This window comes from Macrobrachium nipponense, chromosome 2 (assembly GCF_015104395.2).
Source record: "Macrobrachium nipponense isolate FS-2020 chromosome 2, ASM1510439v2, whole genome shotgun sequence".
In the NCBI taxonomy this organism is placed as follows: Eukaryota; Metazoa; Arthropoda; class Malacostraca; order Decapoda; family Palaemonidae; genus Macrobrachium; species Macrobrachium nipponense.
Genome location: NC_087201.1, coordinates 90,288,776 through 90,313,022, shown reverse-complemented (window position 1 = coordinate 90,313,022; position 24,247 = coordinate 90,288,776). Strand labels below are relative to the sequence as shown.

The window sequence follows — 24,247 nt, the reverse complement described above, 5'->3', positions numbered from 1 at the left end:
AGAATCACGTACACGGCCATGTGACGATGAACCATGTACGTGAGACCATCTAGAAGGAAAAGCATGAACTCCTTGCTTAGATGAATCATGATCCCTGATGCTGGAAGGCAAGCAACGAACTTGGGACCTTCTAGCTCCTAGGAGAAAGAAAATAGAAACACCTAGGCTTCCTGGAAATTGGTGAAAGACATTCTCTCACACCTTCATGGAGATGTAAAAGCACATTTGTCGACAGCCTCACAACCACAACCGTCCACAACCTCAAGGCTGCCACTTGAAACCCATCCGTGGGGGTGATCAACATGCGAGAAAGCTCTAGACTTACTATGTGAATGCAACTTACTAAGAGGAGAAGAACATCTTGAAGGTCTCAAAGCAACTGGATCACCAACCAGAGGGACTACCACTGACTTCCTAATCGGAGCCTTGTCATCTTTACGACGAACTAGAACACGTTGAGAGAAAATGAACCAGTAAGAGGCTTCTGAAGAGAAGGGGGAAGATTATCCTTTACAGGCACATGAACATAAAAGAGAGAATCATGTCCACACGTGAAGAGGAGATTCATCTGTGTGGGGAAGGAGACGACACATCTCTCCCGCTCCCAGAAGGCGAAGCAACAAAGTCCTCAATCCTCAACTGTCTAACTCAAGAGCAAGGAGGGGAGGACAAAGGCATAGGAGATGATGAAGAAGATAGTGATCTACGATGTTTCCTCTTAGAGATCCTGAAGATGGTGATTTATGACTTTTCCTCTTAGAAATACCTCGAAGATGGTGATCTACGATGTTTTCTCTTAGAGATACCACAATACCACTTTTGGCAAGCAGAGTCTAGTTTGTCTACCATAGCCTACAAGAACACCTACGATGAATTGGCAACCATCTGGAATAACGTCATGGAATTAGCTGGATGTGATGGGCAGAGATGATGTTGGGAGTAACATCACGGCATGTGTTGGACTCTCGGACTGAGTTGATGGCCTCACTGATGGCAAGATAAAGGGAGACCCAGAATGAGGCAGAGTTACAGATGGAGTCTCGCTAGGTGGCAGCACATGTGACCCAAGGTAATGGAAGCTGGGAGGAGGAAGGACTGCTGGGGGAGCCATAGCTGGAAGGCATGCAGACATGAAACAAAGCAACAGGCCTTCCAAGGAGGGGACCCCTTGTAGGGCAAAGGAGGCCCACACAGATGCCATCTTGTGCGAATCAGTCTCTGAAACAAAGGAACAAGAAAGTGCTGCCTCCTCCGTCCTCAAAGGGACTTCTCCTGCCGAAAGAGAGGAGCAGCATAAGCAATATATCACCCTGGGCGACTCCTGATACTTCAAAAGACGAATCACTGTTAGAAAAGGAAGGAGACAAGGCATCAATGGATGAGGATGAAGAAGGAAAACGTCTGGAAGAAGGGGAAGCAGAAGCATCCACTTGAGGAGGGGGTGAATAACCTTCCCTGCATAACAGGCCAGGAATGACACTCCAGGCATGGATTGGCAACATTACAAAAATTAGCACGACATCTGTTGCAAGTTGTAGGGGGCTCAGTCAAAGAGGAAGCTGGGATCGTGAGCATGGGAATCTTGGAAGGTTGAGACACATGCGCTGAAGCAGCTTCGACTTCTTGTAGGAATACATAGTATCACTGAAAAACATTAAAAAAGCAGGAAGGAATCACAGGCTATCCAAAAAAACCACCTTGAGAGGAGAGCAAAAGTGAACATCAGCTCTCCAAGGCGGTTCACGCGTGGTCAATAACCACTCACATCTATCCCTTAAATGCCTGATGCCACAGATTCCTTGCATATACAATTTTTGTATTGCTTTTTTAACTGTTTCAAGCTGTAATTAGAAGATTTATCCTATTGTTAAGACCGAAGTTTGTTCCGCATATGAACAAATGCTTTTTTATAAATGTTTTCAGTGACAATATTACTGTTTTATTATCAGAAATGGAAAGAGTAGACCCTATAGAGGAATTTGGGAACAAACAAACAAACAAACAAACAAACAAACAAAAAAAAAAAAAAAAAATTGAAAAAAAAAATAGCTGCAAACACTCCCTTTAGTACCATACATCACTTAGTTTCATTGTGTAGTGTCATTTGAATTCGTACTAAACCGATTCATCCCACATACATATATTGTTGCATGAATCATCTTCTCTATAAAGTAATTATTCTGCATAAACCAGTACAAGCAGGCTCCGGCTACGGTTGGTATCGGTTACCGGCAATTTGGTTTTCCAGCGCTTGTTCAATATACATATTCATAACTGGGCTTTACCCTCTGTAGGGTTTGTAGCCCTGTTGTCTGGTTATCAGTGGTTTAGACTAAGGGCCAAGACTGCCTCATAAAATACAAACATCACAAATATGCTCTTTCCTTGGGTCTTTTAAAAATTATCCTTTACTATGCTGTATCCAATAATAGTACTGTATGTATTCTTATATTACTGTTGTATTATAAAATACAAACAACCAATTATGTTTTGGTTTGCAAAAATCAGCTAAGGGTGGAGATAAAATTATTCACTGTATTTAACTCAATTTAGAGCCATTTTACCTCTTCTATTTAGCATAAATTAAATCTCTAGAAACTATATGGTACAAGGTTATTTTTCATTATATGAAGTGTTTTTAAGTTGAAATATGACTTGAATATGTCTTGTTGTGAACTAGATTTAGTTATTTTCTTAGTTAATAGATGGCGCTGTTGTTTGGTTATCGGTACTTAGCCTAAGTGCCGAGAAACTATCTTAAATTACAAACATAACGAATATGCATATTTTCCTTGGCTTTTTTAAAAAGTTATCCTCCGCGGGGTGCTGATAAGTGAAATTGCGCCAAGTTTCGGTTAATAGCACCGATAATCAATTAATGGCACCTCTGCTAGTTATGTTATGGTGCCATAACTCTATTATTGGCACCTTAAGGCACCAATAACTGAAACTTAGCCCGTTATGGCATCATAAATCACCGATTGTATGTGGCTAGGCAAACGCTATAAAACTGGATTGCCATTAACCAAGTCCACCAATAACTGGTAACTGCCTATACTTCACTGTAGCCAATAACACTGTATGTAGTCTCATATCACTATAGTAGTATTATAAACTACAAAAAAGGCAATCAATGTTTTGGTTTGGAAAAATCAGCTAAGGGCAGACAGGTTTATTTTGCCCTTTTCAACTCAATTCAGAGCGATTAACTTGCTTCTACTTAGCAAAAATAGATCTCTAGAAACTACCTATATGGGACAAGGTTATTTTTCATTATATGAAGTGCTTTCAAGTTGAAATATTGCTTAAATGTATCTTGTGAACTAGATTAAATAATGGTTATCTTTAATAGATGGTGTCGGGAGCATGTTTTTGTGTAAAAAAAAAAACAATTACATTCACTATTTTCATCCTATTTCATACTAATACGAGATTTACATATTTACCTTTATTGGCATGAAAACAACAGTAAAATGTGTTCTTTCATGGCCAGTATAATATTTTTTTTATTAAAATACTTTTTTCTCTACTATTATTTGCAGTAGAGTTGCGTCTATGTTGCTGATGCACGGCAATTTATGTATAGTCATTAGCAGTGTGAACATTTGTTTCCTCAGCTTCAGCTACAACTGCAGCTTAAATTTAGCAGTACTACTATATTTCTTTGCCAATATTTTCTCCACAGCAAATGAAGGTATAATGTAAAAACATAAAAGTCCTTTTCTACTTAATGTCGCTGTTCAGTTGTTTATGGTTGTAGCCTTCAAACAACGAATATAACTTTACTAATGATACTTTTATCATTCTCTTGTTTTTTTAACTTATTTAACTAGAAGATATGATAAATAAAGAGATGGAAGAAAAATTAGCATTCGGAAAAAGGTGACTCTCTCTCTCTCTAGGCAAATGAAATTCCACATTTTCATTAGAGTTTTATCACATATTAGGGCCAAACACCTGGCTGTGACACTATCTAAGGCATCGTTAACCAGTCTAGGGCACCTTAAGGTTGATTGTGGCGCCAATCGACATTGGAATTTCATTTACCTACGATTTACGTTACCGGCAAGCCCAAGGTACGGAACCTGTGTCGGTAACCGGGGGCTGCCTGTATAGATACCTACAGCATTTCTACATTCATTTATTTCACGATTACACCTTAAGTTTTGTACATCATAAGCTTACACAATCTAATTTGTTTTTATTTCTGATGCAATTTTCCATTATGCTACTGTTAAATAACTGTAAGGTTGCCTAATTTCAAACCTGCATTTTTCTACTTCACGCATTTAAAGGTACAGTACACAAGACAACAAAAATTACAAACAAAACCACATGATGAACTTAATTTCTGCATTTAGATGGTATGTAGTAACACAAGTATCAGTTACCATACCTGAGATCCTTCCTCAGTACCCCCAACTATTCTGAAACCAAAACCGGTTTCTTGTCTCTTAAGGGTTACTGAGAATTCCATAAAACCTAAACTGCCATTAGGACCAGGTGGGGGCACTCTTGGATTAACACTGTAACGCCCGTCAGGAAATCTGAAAGAAATGAAGGCCTATTAAAAATTTCAGCTTAAACTTCAGCAACCTTGTGCGTGCTTGATTTTTATCATGGTGTCCATCAACGCTTAAGGGGATAAATGTCACTCACAGGTATTCTAATGCAAATCTAAGCAATAGGTTTATTCTGTTTTTCAAAATACTACATCCAAATAAAAATAAAAGCCTGATAAAAAATAATTCTCACCAACCAAACATGAATCTTGTACTTAAGGAGGCAGGCCGGTACCCCTATACAGCTAGTTGTCAACTTACGACCTACACAAGTTACGACTGATTGACTTTAGGACCACCCACAACTAAAATGACTGGGAAGCGAAGTGAGTAAGAAAGAGTGGTGTCCAGCTGAACGTACAACAGTTTTTTTTCCCAGCTCCGGCCTCTCCACACACGCAGCTCACTTTTCGAGCTACTAATGACTATTATCATGTATCAGCAACAAGGATATATTAACTCCAGTAAACTTATGCCATCAAACACAGCCGTAGATAATATCGAGAGAAAATAATTTTAATCAAAATCTCAGGTCTTGAAAGAACACATTTTACTGTTGTTTTCACGCCGATAAAAGATAAGTAACGTAACGGTAAAGTTTGCACTATGATGAAATGAAGTGAAAATGGCGAACGGAATCACGTAATATTTTTACACAATAAACATGCCCACAATGATGCAATCTGTTGACGAAAAAATTGCTTTATTTCACGACACATATTAAATTCATATTTTGACTTAAAAACACGTCATATACATAATGACAAATTACCTTGTATATGGAGTTATAGGGCAAAAAAAATGCAGTCATGATAAAATACAAGGACCATTGTATGGCAATGGATAATGCGTATACGAAAAATTTTGTCAAAATTCCTCTTACTTTCATAGTTACAGGGTAAATAGTAAACATTACTCAATAAGCTAAAAACATTGATCCGTACAAGAAAATGCAATATTTCTTCTGTTATCGTAAATTTTGATAATTATTGTCTAAGAAATTGTGAGCAATGGCATTTGTAGAGATTCCAAGAGTCACAGAAGGGAAGGTTCCCAGCTTACCACCCTTCAGTACTAGTAGAAACATGATAACGTACACATCCGAGCTTCATCTCTAACATTCTCTTGCTTTTACGTCTACTTATCTTTGTTATGTCAAGAATTTCATCATGCCAAAGAGGAAAAGACGAGCAAAACAACTCGCTAACATACAGAAGAAGAAAATTTGCTCTAATATGAGTTCAGAATATCATAATATCCGCGATATTAGCCTAGTTAGTGAAGAGAGAGAGGGAGGGATGCGTCTTCCCTGACGCACACATCACGCAGTGGCTCAGGCTATGGTCTTTGAGCAAAGGGATCTTCATTTATGATAAATAACATAGTTTTGGTTTATTAATACATAAAAAGGAATATGAAATTCATGATAATCATGATTTATTAACACTGTCTTTGTAAAAAGGGATTACTATATGTTCAAGTTTCACATCTGACATTCTCTTGCTTTTACGTTTGTTTATCTTTGTTTCGGCAATTATTTCATCATACCAAAGAGGAAAAGACAAAGAAAATGTCTCGTTAACATACAGAAAAGAAAATTTGCTCTAATAGCCGAGTTAGTGAAGGAGAGAGAGAGAGAGAGAGAGAGAGAGAGAGAGAGAGAGAGAGAGAGAGAGACGAGAGAGAGAGAGAGAGAGAGAGAGAGGAGACGAGAGAGAGAGAGAGAGAGAGAGAGAGAGAGAGAGGCGGCTAGGCGCGACTATTCATGCTCTGTCAGTGGCTCAGGCTATGATCTATGAGCAAAGGGCTCTTCACTTATGATTAAATTATGATAAATAATAGTTCTGGTTTATTAATACCCAAAAAGAAATAAACATTCATAATAATCATGATTTATTAACATTTTCTTTGTGAAAGTACAAAGAAAAACTTTAAACACATGTATCTCTAAAGAATACTTACTGACCTTCAAATTCTATCTTCTCCCTTAGTTTTAAAGCTATAGTATTGAAATTTGGTATATAACTAAGAAAGACATTATAGAACATTCAAATGAAGCCTTTTTTTTTTTGTTTTTCCAATTGTTCAGCTTTTTTTTTCTGATTTATAAGGTTCATTTTTTTACCATAATGAAAAAATTCATATCTAGCAAAAAAAAAAAAAAAAAAAAAACGGAAAAAAAAAAAAGGACTTACGAAAAAACTCTTCATTTGATGGGAGGTCTACATCAGGTCTATATATGGTAGTAATCCCAGGTCTTAATATCAAGTATCAATGGGGGAGATAGAATTTGAAAAATGGTTATTTTCGGGATAAATCGCCCTGGCATCACAAAACCGAAGGTCAGAGTTGAAAATCATATGCAGTTCGGAGATGTCCCCTAGTCACCTTATTAAGTGGTATGAATGTCAAAGTCCTGTCCTTAAAAAATGGCATTAGCCAGCCGGCCCCTTTAACTCTACTTAGGAGTGTGTGAATTGAAATGTATTATCTCTATCATAATTAACTCATTTCAGTCTAACAAGATATATAAAAAATATAAAAGTCAGGTGTAATTAAAATATCCCTTTCTAACATAATTTTCAGTAAATCTTCAAGAACCAATTTCCAAACTGATTTTGTATTTAGTACCAATTTGTTTCATAATTAACCTAAGCTACTGCCAATGTAAATTCCTGCACTTTTGAGTGATTTTTCATTCAGAATTATTAATCAAATTTCAAATAGTGAACAATAACCTTTTGGTTAAACTTTATACATTACCAACAAACTGACCTACTACAGTAAAACTATCATAAATAATCACTGACCTACTACAGAAAAGTTTTCTTACATAAATCTAATATAATAGGAACTTGCAAATAAACATTCAGAACCTGGTAAATTGAGCTACTACTTCCGTTTTGTTCCTTTTTCAATTTAAATGTCTAGATCCGAATTGTCTCATTAAGATTTTCAACACTTCATAACAACAGCCTTCAGACTTGAAAAGATGTTCTGCCGTGTGACAGTAGACGAAAGGTTTTCAAGTTGTCTCGTTGGTAATTATTACAAGCCACTGGGGAGAATCCTTTACCCACTAAGTTGTCATACTAATCAACAACCTAAAAAGCTTAAAGAATCATTGCAAATTAGCAATCAGATGAGAAAAATGCATTCCCAATGATATAAGAGTTTTATATTTGAAGAATCTGATATTTATATCACTAACTCTTCATGTATCCATATAATGTACACACCTCATACATCATTACGGCTGAATTCTTGCTTAGTAACCGAGACTTCAGCCTTACTTTAGCCTCTTTTCCTGATTAAATATTCATCACATTGGTGTGTATCAACTGTCAATTCCCAGTCTCCTTGTAGTTACTGATCTACAACCGACTGGTTAGCACTATTCGCAACATCAGCTGGTAGTGTACTCCAAAAGGAAGTTATCTTGTGTGCGAAATAGGTACCACAGAGCCAGGTACTACACAGGTGATTAGAATAGAATAGTATACAATTTAGGCCAAAGGCTAAGTGCTAGGACCTAAGAGGTAATTCAGAGTTAAAACAGAAATTGAGAATAGAAATGCTTGAGTGGTGTTAACAGGAGGAAAACCTTGCAGTTGCACTATGAAACAATTATAAGGTCAGGGTGGATACCAAGATGGAAGAAAGGGGTTGTAGCTAGGGGCTGAAGGGAAGTTACAAAGAACCTTAAGTAATGCCTACAGTGCTCCATGGAAAGTACCTTCTATGAGGTATGCTGCATTCTTGAGAACAGCAATCTTGGCTCACTGTATAATTAGAGGTCCATAGCACATTATTTCACTTCACACAACTGGAGGGCCATAACATTATTTCACTTCACATAACCGGAGGGACATGGAACATAATTTCACTTCACACAACTGGAGGTCCAAAGAGTTGGTAAAATGCCTCTCTCATTTTACAACCTATATGGTCCTGCAGTTGCGAGTGGTAAAAGTGAATAAAAGTTGTAATGTGGAAGCTGAGAACTGGCAAACATTAGCATTTGTGGTGTGGATAAAAAAAAAATAACCTTACTCTGCTTTCAGCAGCAAATTTGGTTCATCCAACCTTCACAGGCTGAAGATTGCAAGCTAAAATAACACTTTCTTTATCATAAAATACAATAGTCCGCCTAACACTTTCAGTACAGTCAAACTCTCTACAGCTAATCCACCTCCCTACAACTGCATCCACCCCACAATTCTAGGTACTGGGGGCATATTTACATGATTTCTCATTATACAAGGAAGCTAAAAAGGAAAGCACACAAAGAACAATATATGAAGTAAATACAATGATATTTCTTTAATAAGGACATAATTCATAAAGAATATGCTAGACTATCTGATAAGTGTAGGTAGAAAAAATACAATGTAGATGATAAAACAGGGTAAGAAAACATGACCTTCTGGGAAGGGCTATTAGATGAAATAACAGGGCAAGAAAACATTCCCTTCTGGGAAGGGCTATAAGTAAAGGTGAAATACATGAAATAGAATGTCTAATCCTAAGCACTGTAAATTATTAGGCTACAGCATAATAAATTATTATGTTACACAAAAATGGGTTAGATATTTCTAAAATGTTGACAGTAAAGCATTCATCATTACCCTTGACTTATCAAAATCAGCTGTCAAAACTGATATCTGATTTCTGATGCATGTGTTAATAACTCATGGTATCAGGTTTCTTTTACTTCGTAGTTAATATCTGAAGTAATTTGGTAACATAATAACAAAAGTTACATAAATGTAACCTAAACATAAGTGGAACTTTGCGTAACATTATTTCCTGACACACTGATTGGGTAATTTCTACTTGGGATTTTAAGGTTGAGTGCTCTTTATAGTAACTTATCCTGCAACTACCAATGGTCTAACAAGAAGCCCTTTTATTTTAATACACCCTTTGGATTCTGTAAAGAAGGAAAGGGACAATCGCTCTATACGGTAAATAAAAAATCATCTCTATTTTGTGCTCTTGGATAATATTCTCCCACTATTTAAAATAGAAGGTTCCCAGCATGACTGATTTTCATGTTGGTTAGGCATTTGTTGTTTTTTGAGAGACAAATGGGTAAATATATTACTGAACTTGTTTCTTGTAAACTGCATCCTCCGTGAATTCACAGGTTGAAAAAAAAAAATTTCCATATGAATTGCAGTTTTTTTCTGGGTTACTTTTCAAGACATGATTTTTAATATATTTATTAGCTTTCTTGATTAAATTTTGTAGTACAATTACACCTGCAATGCACTGGAGAGGGTCATCTGCTTAACAACATACATGTGATACTGTTCATGGAAATGCCTACATGCGCACAGAGCAATACCTTTACAATTTCCTGATTTAATAAAATGTAAAGGACCCCTAGTCTAATCACTTTACTTTTAGTACATCATTCTTTAATGCATACCACCATACAATATGAACTGCTGGCATTTTTAATTTGGTCTAGTGTATTGGGTTTTTTGCTAGTGTGATTGTCTAATCAAATTACTACATTTTCCCAAAATTCATTACAGTGTATCATCAATCCTTTCCACCATGATGCCATGAAACAGCAAACTTTATTCAAAATGAAAACAAATGACCCCTGCTTATCACAACAATCTAAGTAGCAAAATCAGCTCTATAATATTAAGCTGCTAAAAGACCATTATGATATACAATATCACACTATAATATAAAAGAATCATACAAATTTTGAACTAAATTTTTCTGTCCATGTTCCATGAAAGAAAATTTAACCTATGCTAAAAATCCTTGAATAGACTTCCTAATTCTTTTAAAAGCATAATAAAGACAAATGCTGAGTACTATATGTACAAATATTTTTTCTACATTACCTTGGCATACTGACAGGTGCTGGGTGTTCGTACTCGAAGCTAGTAGATTCTTTTCTTCTTCCTAAACTATCCGCTTGGTTGCCATAGCCAGCTGAATTATTCTGACCATAATACAGAGGATATGGGTTCCGTGCTGGAGGAATCTGTGCCTGTGAACTGTAACCTGAATCTTGCCGAGGAAGGTCATACCCATCTTTAGGATATTGCATGTAACCATACCCTGAGTTTTGTTCACCATGACCACTATGATTATTATTTATATGATTATTATTACTGTTATTGTTACTGTAGTATGGGTCCTGTGAAAAACTATGATTACCATATTCCCTTGTAGGGGTTTTAGCATGATTTCTCTTCATTTCATAATCGTATGCCTGATCACTGTGCTGCTGTTGATAAAACGAGTCTTGAGGATACATGTCATTCGAGTGATAGCTATTGCTGTTCTGCATAGGGGGCCCATCCCCTCGATACCCTCCTTGATCAGGTGCTCCACTACTCTCACTTAAGTAATTTTCATAATTATTCTGTTCTAAACTAACTTGGCTCATCTGTCCTGATATGCTGTTAATTTTTGATGCATCATACTGTGAGTCCACCTGGCCACCTCCAGTATATGAAAAGGCTCCTGGGAATGGTGCGCTACTTGAAGTTGGCGTGTAAGGTGGCCGATAATCTGTTACACTTTCACCTTGTCTACTAGTTTCTCCTGGAACACCAGAATCAACACCAGTCATGACATTTGGGGTTTTTGGTCGGTTACGTGTATCTACAAGAGGTGTTTTCGGTCTATTTGGAATAACTTCCTTGGGTTGGGAACTGTACATATCTGCAGTTGGTGTTTTACTTCTAAATAAACCACCAGCAACTCCAGCTTTTTTTGGACTAGACTGTTCTTTTCGCATCCCTCTGGATTTTGAAGGAGAACTCACACCTCCTCGTTGCACCATAATAATTGCTTCCTGACCATGGGCACAGTCTTTTAAAACTTGAACCACTTCTGTATGACTCATTCCCTTCACATTAATATTGTTTATGTCTACCAAAATGTCACCTTCTATCAAGTTTTTACACCTACTACGATCTAATATCTTTTTCACCTTTTGTCCATACGCACTGTCTGCTATAGTAAACCCAAACCCACCAGTTCCTTTAACAATTGGTATTGTCAAATACTCAGGTTTACTTAAAGATGATGGATAAAAGTCTAAAATATCTGGAGTATGATCAAAATTTTCTGAGCTAAGAAGATCAGCACTGCCAGGTCTTGGGACCTGTTGAACTCGTTCTGGATTACTTAAATCTGGCATGGACTTTGCAGTGTTCATGCTCTCAGAAGAATTATTTCTCGATCTTTCATAACCTTCACCAAACACTGACTTCGTAGATCTTGAATCTGTAATTGGTAAACAAGTGGAGGAGTTAAAATATTGTACAGTAACACCAAGCAAAGTTATCAATGATTTAATATTTGGATTTTTATATACTACTCTAAATATAAATATGTACAAGTAAAAAAATTGGTTAAAAAACAAAAATAAGGATGGAAAAAATTGGTTAATTTTCTTTTCCAATGAATATATATACATAAAATGAAAATCTTAAAATATTAAAACATATCTGTTATTACATGTGAAGTTTCAATAAAAAAAAGTGTGTACAGAAGACAACACTATAAATTTCACTTATAATTATGTTTCAGAATCTTCTACTGACCAGCAGATGTAACAGCTACTGTGGTAACAATTTCAGTATTTGGGTCGTTTGGGTCAAATGGTAATGGATATCCACGACACACCTCCAAATACACTGTTCTCCCGGGATCTATGTTTTGGAACATATTAACTACATCTGCATGGGTATACCCTAAGACACAGGTATCTCCAACATACACAAGCACATCGCCTGCAATTAAGTGAAAATATGAAATCTCAGATAAGTTTGTCGATTTACATACAATATAAAAAATACAAACATTTTTATTAATAATAATCTAACACTTCTCAAAGACGTTCAACCAACTCTCCTGGCTCTTCTAGTGGTAACCACTTGGATTCAACCATGGCCCAAACTACTGACAGCCACAAGAAACATACATGAGATTATAAAATACATTATACATCAATAAGAAAAATGCTGTTTTATCGAAAAAATTTAGTTACAGCAAAACTCTCATCAATACTCAATCACACCAATCAGCACAGCAATTTCTTATGAAGAGGTAGTTACATCTTAATCCCAAAAGCCACCTCCTTCTTCCATTGATTTGTACAAACTAAATTCACAAAGCATACCCTCAAGTTGATCTATATTTAGGTCAAACTAGTTTAATGCAACCCACACTGTTCCTATAGTGCTGATATTTTTTTAAATGCTTTATTACTCATGATGACTGCTTAAGGCAAGTTGCTCGTATTCTGTCAATGTGTGTGGACAACATCTGGTTGCCAGAGGTAATATTTCCCCAGAAAGCTTTATTTTAATGGAATTGTTCTTTGGATAAACATAATGATTGAAACTGTCATTTCTGAACAAGCTATGTTAAAATTTGTCCCTATAAGAGGTTAAGAGTTACCTTGTTTATCAGTAACCAGATGCAGACTAGTTCATTACGCAACTGTTTCTAATATTTGTGAGTCTAATAGTGTTGAAACATGACACTGTCAAAAATACATAAGTGAACTCTGCACACTGGCATCAATAACAATGTCAATAAAGTGAATTGGACCAAGGACTGCTCCTTATGGGGAACTGTTATGACTTGGACTGGTTTGGATACTGCTCCATCAGCACTGATACCTGGAGCATTTGAAGTGAAACGAAATTATGTAGTAGCCAGGCTCACTCCTTTGTTGGCGAAGGGGCTAACCAAAGCCAACTTGTACTGAAGTGGGCCTGAGGAAGGATATTCCAAATTCAATGTTTGCTTGCCAAAGCAGTAAGCAGATGCCCAGTTGTTACCAACAATTCCGATGTCTTATGGGTCTCAGAAAACATTACAAATTTCTATTGAAGTCAATGACATTGTTTGCAGATACTATGACATTGTTGCAGATACTATCTTATTATCTAGACTTTGTATCAGTCTATACTTCTTTTTCTCTTCTGGCAAGCATCTCAGGAATATGGAAAAACTATTCAGGATTCTTTCCATTTACTTTTTCTTTTTCTAGTTGACGGACTGTTTCCCACCTCTCTTGGCAGCTACATCAGGACTGGATTATAAATTGACATAACATGGTTTTTATTACAACAAGCAGATGTTTAAATGTCAAAGATGGCATCATTGAGGTGCTGAATTTCTATTGGTTGGCGGGTCTCATTCTCTTGCTGGCTGTCTAGGTGGCAGCATAGGCATTCCTGGTGCTCCATAGGACCTACCTCATGCTCTAGCTTGCATCCAGGGGTGTGGGCAATATCCCAATTCTTGTCTTTGGCCAATAGTCTTGATTTCCTTCATTGCTGGTAGTAGTGTCCAAGGGGCTTTTGGCGCTCATTCATCCCTTTGGATTATAAAGGATGTCTTGTGGTTTTCTTGAAGAGGGGAGGGTGAATCCGGGTGAGTTCCTCTGTATATTTAACACAGGCTGTGTGCTTTCTAATAATTCTTCTAGTACTGACTTACGGTCGTGGTTGTATACAATGTTGAAATATTACCCCTTGGTTGTGGTGACCTTGTAATCGTTTATATAGTGGTTGTGGTGTGACCTATGTAGTAATTGCTAAGGGCTTGACACATCCTTTCAGTACATTTAAATTTGTACACTACGTTTGTTGACTCCTACGTCTCTCTATGGGGAGCCAAGCTATATTAGATTAGTAGGTTCGAATGGCAGTACACATGTAAGAAAATCCTCATCAGGATTCATAGATGTCATACTAATGTTAATTATTCTTTTTATCGCCTTTGCCTCATCCTTGAACTGACTATGATATGTTGCTTTGTAATAGAGTACAGTCAACCCTATGTAGGTATTTGCGGGGGATGTGTACAACTCTCTGAGAATAGTTAATAAAAACCCTTATCACAAAAAGTATTGTCATGAAAATTATATGAAAATACAGTAATTAGTGAATATTTCTCAGTGAAAAATAGTGAACAGGCAAATTTTCCACGAGTAATATTTATATATGTTCCATAGATAAATCCTTGAATCGGTGAGTCTGCGAATCTAGAACCGCAAATAGACAGGGATCGACTGTTAAGATGTTTTCCGGTGAGGCAGGCATCTTCACCGGTGTGCTGGCATTACACATCCAACTGCTTTCGTATCCAGCATTCTATTAGACGCTGTCGTATCTGTTATTAGTTAGGGAGCTGCCGAACATGTAGAGCTATGCATGAATAGCGTTCCACGCGGAACAGTGCGTAACTGCCAGTCTCACATATGCAGCTACTACAGAGCATTTGTAAGTGTCATGATACTTTAAAGATAGTTACTATGTACCTTGCTTATCTTAAAACTGTGTATAAAGATGTTTTTGTATATAGTATTTTAAATTTTAATGAGAACATTCCAAATTCCTCATAAAACAATGTTTCTTGTAACTATTGGAAAATGTTCTTTTAAACAAAACAAGTAAGGGAAGTACAGCAAAAAATTTTACATCTGTATACTTATTATTATTCTAAAGATAAACCCTATTCATATGGAACATGCCCACAGGGGCCAGTGACTTAAAATACAAGCTCTCTAAGAATATGGAGTTCATTTGATAGAAGTAACAAAAGGTAATGGGAAATACATAAAGTGATCAGTTATTATAAAAACATAAGTTAACTAATTAATAAATAAATAAAAATGTAAATAAAATATTAAAATACTTGTTGAATTGTTTTAGTTTAGTAATGCATTGTATCTTCGCTTGCACCTCTGAAGTTCCAATTGCACAACATCCTAAGGAAGGCTGTTCAACAGTCCAATAATGTGAGGAATAAAGGACCTCATGAAGTTACAAGTTCGACAGCGAGGCACATTTACATACTAGATATTGGTTCTGCAGTTTCAGCGAATCTGATTGCTCTCAACAGGAAACAGGGATCAAGGATCAATTATGAATGTGGAAGATCTCCGTTAATTTAAACTTTTGAAAAAGTGAAAAACAAGAGACCATCCATCATTGGTTCAAGTCATAACATCTAATGTCAAGAAACATAAACCTACCACGACGAATCACTCAATCTAAAAAAGATAAATCTCTGGCAGAAACAGACATCCACACCTGAGAAGGGTATTCTAGTAAAGAAAGGACAAATGACCTAAAACAGGTTGCACTGATTTTATCACTAATATAAATATATGAGGCCTTACGAAAAATACTGTACCTAACTTTAGTGCGGCACTTTTAGAAACTTTCATTAGCTGTTTCTCAGAAGTAAGATATGAATTAAAAGTTACACATAGAACAATTAAGTTTCAAAATCACTCAGCAAAGTTCTATCCACAAGGTAGGGAGGATAGGGTGGAAATCTACATGATATCTGCTAATCAAGTGTTCTCACTTTACTGGAATTCAGCCTCATACCCCACCAACTACACCATTCACTGATCTGGTCCATGTCCCAAATATTTTAGCACTCAAGAGCTATGCTAAAAAAATGCAGCCAATTTAAGAAAAACACCACATCAAAGGAGAGAGGAAGATATGCGAATGCATGTGGTGTAAAAGAAAAAAAATTCTCAAACTTCTACCTACCTTCTACGAGAAGCTGAAAAAGACTATTTATAACCCATTGCGGGGCCTCTTTTGCAAGACCATCATCAATTTTCCAAGTTATACATGCTTTTTATATTAAATAATTTTATGATATTATGTAAAATTATAATTATAGCTCACAAAATATCAAAACAGATAAAACTAAAATCAGTAATAAATTGAGTATATTTGTTGTAAAATATTTACATAAATTTACTAATTGAGTATATTTGTTGTAAAATATTTACATAAATTTACTGAGATCAAAGATGCAGTAACAGGGGGTCTACTTATAACTTGGTAAAATTTACGATTGTCTGGTAAAAGAGGCCCCGCAATGGGCTGTAATTAGTCATTTGCAATTGTTTTTGTAACACCTTGTGAAATTGCAAATCTTCCTCTTTCCACTGTGTTTTTTCTTAAATTGGCTGAAAGTTTCCTCGGCCTGGGGTGCTGCATAATATTTTACCCCGCCTCTCAGGGGTTAAGTTAAGAATATGTAGTGTCTCTAATGACCACCCTGTACATTCGGAGACCTCTTTGAGGAAGATTTCTGAAAAAGGTCAACAACGTGCTTACTTTCCCAATATCATGCAACTTAGGAAAGGAGTGTGAGTTTGCCTTTTTAATGAGAGATACTAAATTATTCTTAGCACTTGTAGAGAGAGTGGTTTACTCGTGCTAGGGTGTAGGAAATGGGATGTTTACCTGACCTCTAGAAATACTTTACCTTAAATACTTGTACTGGGCATAATGTTTTATCTGCTAAATTGAGTTTTCTTATAAGAGCAGGTGATTTCCTCCTTAAAGGATCCTCATTCTTGGCTAGGAATGATGGGACATGGGACAATAATAATTGATTATTAGCAGTTTGTGTGACATAACGTCCCCATCTAAGAGAGCCTAGTTTACTAATACAAGCTCCTGATTCTAATGCAATCAAGAAGCTCGCCTATTGTAGCTTTTGAGTTGTGGTTGTATCGGGGCTGATTGAAGTCTAAGCACCTTGTTCAAAGACCAAGTAATAGTGAAGTCTTTCAGGAGCCGGTCTTTGTAGAGCAAATATAGCAGAAGGTTAAGTGACCACTTCTAACCCAGAATCAATCCTGAATCCATAAAGCAAGGCCTTGTATGCCAGGATTGTTGTAACCACAAGACGTTTGTCTTCAAAAAGGTATATAAAAAAATGTGAAAGTTTCTACAGAAATCTCGACTGGACTCTCAGTATGGATGTAATCTAACATATCTTCCAAACAGACTGGAATTGTTGGACAGATGCTGGGTGAGTAGTTTTCATGATAGATATTTATAAAATCCATATGTGAAGGTCTCAGCTCAGAAAGAAGAATGCATAAACAACTTTCCCTCCTACTTTCTGGGATAGAAGAGCAGACGATGGTGGAATTGATCTCTTAACCCATTGCTGGAGTAACAGGACCCAATGCCTGTTTGGCCAATTTGGAACTATTAAGTAAGCTGTTACTTTGAAGGCTAGAAGTTTGTTCAAAACCTTCAAAATCTGGGACAATGGAGGAAAAAGATACATCATGTAGGAAGGCATCTTTTGCTGTTGCTTGTCTGTCCACATTCGGGGACACACATACTAGGAGTTTATGATTCTCGTATGTGGTGAACAGGTCCATTTCCGGTTGTGGAAACAGGTTGGCTATTGTTTGAAAAGTGGTTGTCCAATGTCCACTCTATTGAGGCTGTTGTTTTCCTTGATAGTGTCTCTGCTATTACATTGAGAGATCCTGTGGGTGAATTGCAGACAGGTGCCACATTTCTTTACTTGTGCCATCCAAAGGATGGCTAGCATTATCATATTAAGATGTGAGCATGATCCTGATTTCTTGATGCAGGACATTGCATTCTTCAAATAGCTGACCACCTCCCTGCCACCTGATGATCCTCCCAGTGCCCTCCCCAACCTGTCAATGAAGCATCTTTGTGTATGGTCCCTTACAAATGGAGGAGTCAGGGTGACCTGTTTTGCCACATATTCCTTCTGGGTCCAAAGCCAAAGTATCTCCTGGGTGTGAGGCAGGATTTTTTTCCAATTTATTATTTTGGGTTGAGTCTGTTAACCAATGTTCTTAGATTTTCCAAGCACTCTTTCCTTGTGGACCCCCAGATTAACCAGTAGTCTAGGTAAGCTATTAGTTGTACAGGCGGCCCTCGGTTAGCGGCAGGGGTTCCGTTCCTGGCCACAGACGCCAAGCGATTTTAAAGCCTACGGCCACCGCACACCTTCTTTCGAAACTCTAGACCAGTCAAAGGCGCCGTAATCCCACAACGGCGCAATAAGTAAAATTATATTTATGCAGTATAGTACTACAGAATTTACTGTACAGTACATGTGGGTGTCTAGAGTATGTAAAGATATAATAAAAGTTTATACAGTGTACAGGTAGCTGTAGTGTTCAGGTTACGATCATTAGTCTTATGATAGTCCGATTTTATGAGAGATCAAATTACAATGGCCTAACTTTATCCATCTTCTAGTTACATAAGTTCAATAACAGCAAAAGAGAATGATGAAAGTATGGTTTTAACGTTATACTCGTTGCGTGAACGTGTACAGCCATGAACAACCAAACGAGAAAAGACTTTTTTTTTCTAAGTACAACCGAACTGGATAACATCTGTTTGGCTTGTATTTCAATCATCGTACTACAGTACAACATTACCGTATTTGTTATAAATGGCGTTATGTATTGAATAGAACGGAGATATCTTAATGTAATAACTTTATTCGCTATAGATCAGAGATCAATATAGATTAAAGATCAATCTGGAAATATACTGTTAAATTTAAACCTAGCTATAACTGAAGCTGAGAAAACTGTTCAGGCTGCTAATGACTATTATCGTACATCGGCAACAAGGATAAACTGCAGTAAACGTCTGCCATCAAACACAACTGTAGATAAAATTGGGATAAAATCCTTTTAATCAAAACTACTGTGCTTGAAAGAACACATTTTACTGTTGGTTTCACGCCGATATAAGATAAATAACGTAAAGTTCGTATTACGATGATATAAAGGATTATTGCGAACGGAATCACGTAATTTTTTACGCAATAAACATGCCGCCAACGTAATCTGTTAACGAAAAAAGGAGTTCACATTCACAACGAGACATATTCAATAAATATTTCCACCTAAAAACACGCTGTATACATTCGCTCAGAATTGAGTTATGGGTGAAACAAACTCGTATTCATCAGCTGATTTCAAACCACAATGCCATAGTATTTTAAAATACAATACAATATGAGAATACATACGATATTCTTGGATACAGTGAAATAATGTATAACTTTTTAAAGGATTTATGGAAAAGATGCATAATCAATAAAATAACACAATGCATTTTTAGGGACTGGCGGACAAGAACGAACATGAAAAATCATCCCCTGACAACGTGGAGCGTAGTTACAAAGGCTGCCTTAATTTGTATCTTATTTCTGTACAAGAATGAAAATACCTTTACGTAATATATTTTCATACACATTTTAAACATAAAAGCATAAACATTAAAAAAATTGACACATCGATGCTATATTTGGACTCTTTTTAACTCTATATTTTCGGAAGAGTGGCAGACGGCGGCATACAAGAACGAACTTGAAAAAACATCGTAGTCGATAACTTGAAGGGCAGTTTCAAAAGCTGCCTTTTTATCATATTTCTGCACAGAAATAAAAATACCCTATTCGTAATACATTTTCATACACATTTAAACATAAAAGCATAAACATTTATAAAATCGACACATCGATCGCTAATTTGCACTTTTTTTTTTTAATCGATATTTTCGGAAGAGCGGCAGGCGGCGGCGGCTCACAAGAAAGAACATGAAAAAACATCGTATTTGATAACGTGAAGGGCAGTTTCAAAAGCTGCCTTTGTATCATATTTCTGTACAGAAATAAAAAAACCTTTCACGTAATACATTTTCATACACATTTTAAACAAAAGCATGAACATTTATAAATCAACACATCCATAGCTAAATTTGCACTTATGTAACTCGATATTTTCGGCATAGAACAGCGTCAGAGGCATATATTTTACCCTAATGTACCTACATTATAACTCTCCATAAAATTTGTTAATATAATTTGCATAACCTTTATGGTCTGAACGGCATTTCTACAAATGTATGAACTCTTTAGACAACGGCGCTAGCGGCGCTGTTAACTGAAAATTGTGCCGTAAAGATACCTTTAAAATGCCTTATTTTTTTCATGAATATTTTTGATGACCGCCGTAAAACCGATTCGCCGTTGAGTGATTGCGCCGTTAACCGCGGGCCTCCTGTATTCCTTTTCTGAGTTCCCAGACAATTACCGTTACTAATTTTGTAAAATTTCTTGGGGGCAATGTTTAGCTCAAAAGGCATGACTTTGAAACTGTACGTACCTTTCCCTATCCAGAGCCCTAGGAAGGGATGGAAGGAAGAAGCAATAGGGGGGTGCCAGTATGAATCTTTCAGATTTATAGAAACTGAAAGAGGCAATAGGGGGGTGCCAGTATGCATCTTTCAGGTCTATAGAAATTGTACAAGTCCCTTTTGGAGTGATTGAACCTACTTGGGCAATGGCAGTCATTTGAAACTTTTGGCTAACAATGTGCTTGTTCAATACTGATAGGTCAATGATCACTCTTGGAAGTCGAAGGAGACTCCGAGCTGAAATTGGGAGGACTCCTGATTTCTAGCTCTTTACTGTATCTCTCTGAATACCTTCTGGGAAGCATTTCGAACCCTCATCGCATCCCAAAGACTTTGTAGGCAAAAACGTTTAAACCATCTCTTCTTATGTAGGTGAAAACGTAAGTACCCTGCCTGGGCAACGAAACTTCTATCTGAAATCGTTGAGTCAGGAATAGAGGGTTTTAGTTCTCTTGCCAGACATACTATGCTGGCAAGAACCCATTGCCGAGTCTCCATTAAATCTGATGCGAGATTCCAATGCACAAAAAATTCACCTGTCTTCTTGGTAGTTAAGGGCCAAGAGAAAACAAAGAATTCCCTCATAAAATTTCTCAAAGAAGTTTGATGAGGAGCAGTTCCATCTTGTCGGAACACGGAATCTGAAGCCACAAAAGATCCCATTCGAAGTACATGATATCCTACTCTTGTCGTATTGAGGTATCGTATCAGATCCCGAAGATCTTAATCCTCTGCTATCTCTAATTCTCCTTGTATAGACAGAGTATAGCCTTTTACTGTGCTCTTTGATAGCAGATATATATAAAGTTGATTCTTCCCTCTGAAAAGGAAGAAAAACCTATATGTGGTTCACAGAGGTATCGGAAGAGGACAGTTTCCTCTTCCATCAAACACGATCTGCAGCAATTCTATGTCCTGGCTATGACTATTGTCATTCACCTTTCAAAATCCTCTCATTCATGTCCACTTCTGGTCAGTCTGCACGAAGACTGACTCAGAGTGGAGAGGTTGTTAAGGTCCATTTGTAATAGATGCTTATAGAATATTCAGACTGTCTTGGAAGAGACTTCCAAAACATGCTGTGAGAAGAACGTGACCTCTGTGAATCCAACCTCTAAGGCCAAAATGAGGCATAAAGTATTATCCTCTCTTTCTTTGACGCCCTTTTTCTTAAATTCTGTAAAGCATTTATATTTAGGGGAAAAAAAAACTAAAGTTTATTCCCCTTTCTATAAAATAAAGATGGTGTATATTGCTACTTCTCTTGGTTCAAGGAAAAGGAAGCAGTGTACAGGAAGCCTGTTCGTCTTCTACCTTGCTAAGAGATCTATGAAGAAGACTTTCCGTAGGTTCTCACAACTCTTTGCAATAAATGTTAGACATATGATAACAGTTATTATCGTTGATCAAGAAGGTTCTCACGGACCTGCAAAATCTTGCATCGAGCCTCTTTTTCCAAATAGGTTCTCTTTGTTAACGCGAACAGGAGCGAAAAAAAGAGATTCTCAATGCTCTCTGCGATATGAGAGAGTCGTGGAATTGGCCTAAGTGATTAAATGGGTAACGAAATCAGGAACGAATCTTGCCGTTACCGAGCGTGCTGTCTGAGAGGCTACTGGACTCTTATGTTAATAACTCGCTAAAACGAGAAAATATCTTGGATGGTGCTCTTGGCTCATTGCGCCAGGCTGGCGCTTCTGGCGCATTGCGCCAGGTTGGCGCTTCAGACCGGCGCTTTCTTCTAATACTCTTTATGTTATGTGCCAGAACATCTGTGCCTTTATGGTACCCGACATCCTTACACATGTTAATTCCGTTCTTAGTAGGAAAAAACTCTTATATACGTAGTATATTCTACTCAGGGAAACCATTTCTGCCACGAAGAGAATGTTTCCCATTCCACTCATCCATCTTCTCTTGAGCAATATCTGATTCTAAAAAGGTTGTGTGCGTTTCTCGAAAGACTTGACCATGCCGTAGTCTTAAAGTGAATTCTCTACTACATCCATCTTCTCACTAAGCATGTATTCTAATAAGCCATGCTTTCGTAAGCATGAGAGCATTATATAATATAATGTTCTGCTGTGTTAGAATCCTTTAATAATGTTCCCTACGGTAAACAGCATTGAAAGGTTATAATATCCTTCTTATTGAAAGCTTCTTAGCAAAAGGCAGACAATATTTTATTTATGTTAGCTTAACTATCCCCTCCATTCGAGACTAAGTCCATGATTGTAGGGGGAATATACGGTTAACCATTCGATCCCGTTGGAGAGAGAGATGCAACCGACTGCTAATGACCGAGACCTGGATGGTACTGTATTGGCCTTACGCTTACAATGACAGCCCGGCCGTCTCGCTCGCTGCCTGGCTGCATTCATCGTGAGTTGCCAGTTACTTCATTTAACCCCTTCTTTACCGGGTGGGTGAGCAGAATGTAAACATTGTGTTCGCTGCCGAACTGAATCTCTCGGTAGTGACTCGAGTTTGGAGGGGTGCCCATCGTAAAAATATTTGCCAAAAATACACTAATCAAGACAGGCTAATGAAATTATCAGGTATTATTAGCACTATAATAACGCATATTCTCTGTTAGTTTTATCATCCTACAGGGAAAATAAATGATTTTATGAAAAAAAATGTGAAACTCAGTGTCCCTTGTACAAGGACACTGTGGTCGGTGAAAAAACTACGGTCTTGAATAGAAATTCGGTCTTACAGAATGTTGGTATATTGCACCTGGAACATGCACATAAAGTATTATCAAAATAGAACAGTAAATAAGCACGTAATAACAAAAAAAAAGAGCAAAAACTAAAGCGAAAGCCCCGCCAATAAATATGGAAATCGCAAATTTTATAGTATATCTTTCAAAAATTGGGCGATGTCATTTTCTACGTTTTCTAAGATTAGTTTCATCACAGAAAACAACTTTAGGGGCATTAGGGGTATCTAAACTAATTTTTCAAGTTTCTTGTCCTCAGAAAAAATCGCTTTTTTGCTTTTTCTCTGGTTTGGTTTTTTATATATAAAGTTACTATAAGGCTTTATTTCTACCTTCATTTATCTGGTGTTCATATCTTTTATTTGTAAAATGTAATAAGTGAATAAATAAATAAATACAGTAAATGATGATACAACTGGTTTTTTACTTGGGTAGAAGTTATTACATGTTTACGCTTGTCTGGTTTTGTGATTTTTTGTTGAGACGCAGTTCATCTGTCACCTACACACTACTATAAGCAGTAATAATACTATTTTTTGGGGCTCATCATACGTCTGGCATCGTGTCATACTGTTATTTTGCTCCAAACTCTTCAAACCAAAATTACAGAATGATTGGAAGTCCCTATCTGAAAAGAGGAGTTTTGGTGGTACTATGCGTACCACCTTTATGCACCCGGTGCGGTATAGTAGACTTCAATGGTGGTACCCACCTACCTCCAAACAAACTTTCGGTAATGAAGAGGTTAATGAAGGAATATAATAAAATTATTCCCGAGCCTAAGGAAGCTCTCAATAATGCCAATTTAAGCCAAACAACCTTTGTTAAATACCGAAGCTGAGTAGGTATTGTCGTAACAAACTTTTTAAGCGAAGTCCTTACCAGGAAAATCCTGTAAGGATATAGATAATTTCGTAGCGAACCACAAAGGCAAC

The 24,247-nt window shown here is 37.0% G+C and overlaps 1 protein-coding gene across 15 annotated transcripts in view; it reads right to left on the bottom strand.

Moving 5' to 3' along the window:
- Positions 1-24,247, bottom strand: part of LOC135220771 (uncharacterized) — a 657,141-nt gene that overhangs the window by 42,261 nt on the left and 590,633 nt on the right. For all 15 annotated transcript variants that reach the window (XM_064258238.1, XM_064258239.1, XM_064258237.1 and 12 more), the window contains 3 exons: positions 12,146-12,334; positions 10,430-11,825; positions 4,397-4,547 (listed from right to left, as the gene is read on the bottom strand). In XM_064258238.1, coding sequence (XP_064114308.1) covers positions 4,397-4,547; positions 10,430-11,825; positions 12,146-12,334 — 1,736 coding nt within the window. The remainder of the gene's footprint in view (positions 1-4,396; positions 4,548-10,429; positions 11,826-12,145; positions 12,335-24,247) is intronic.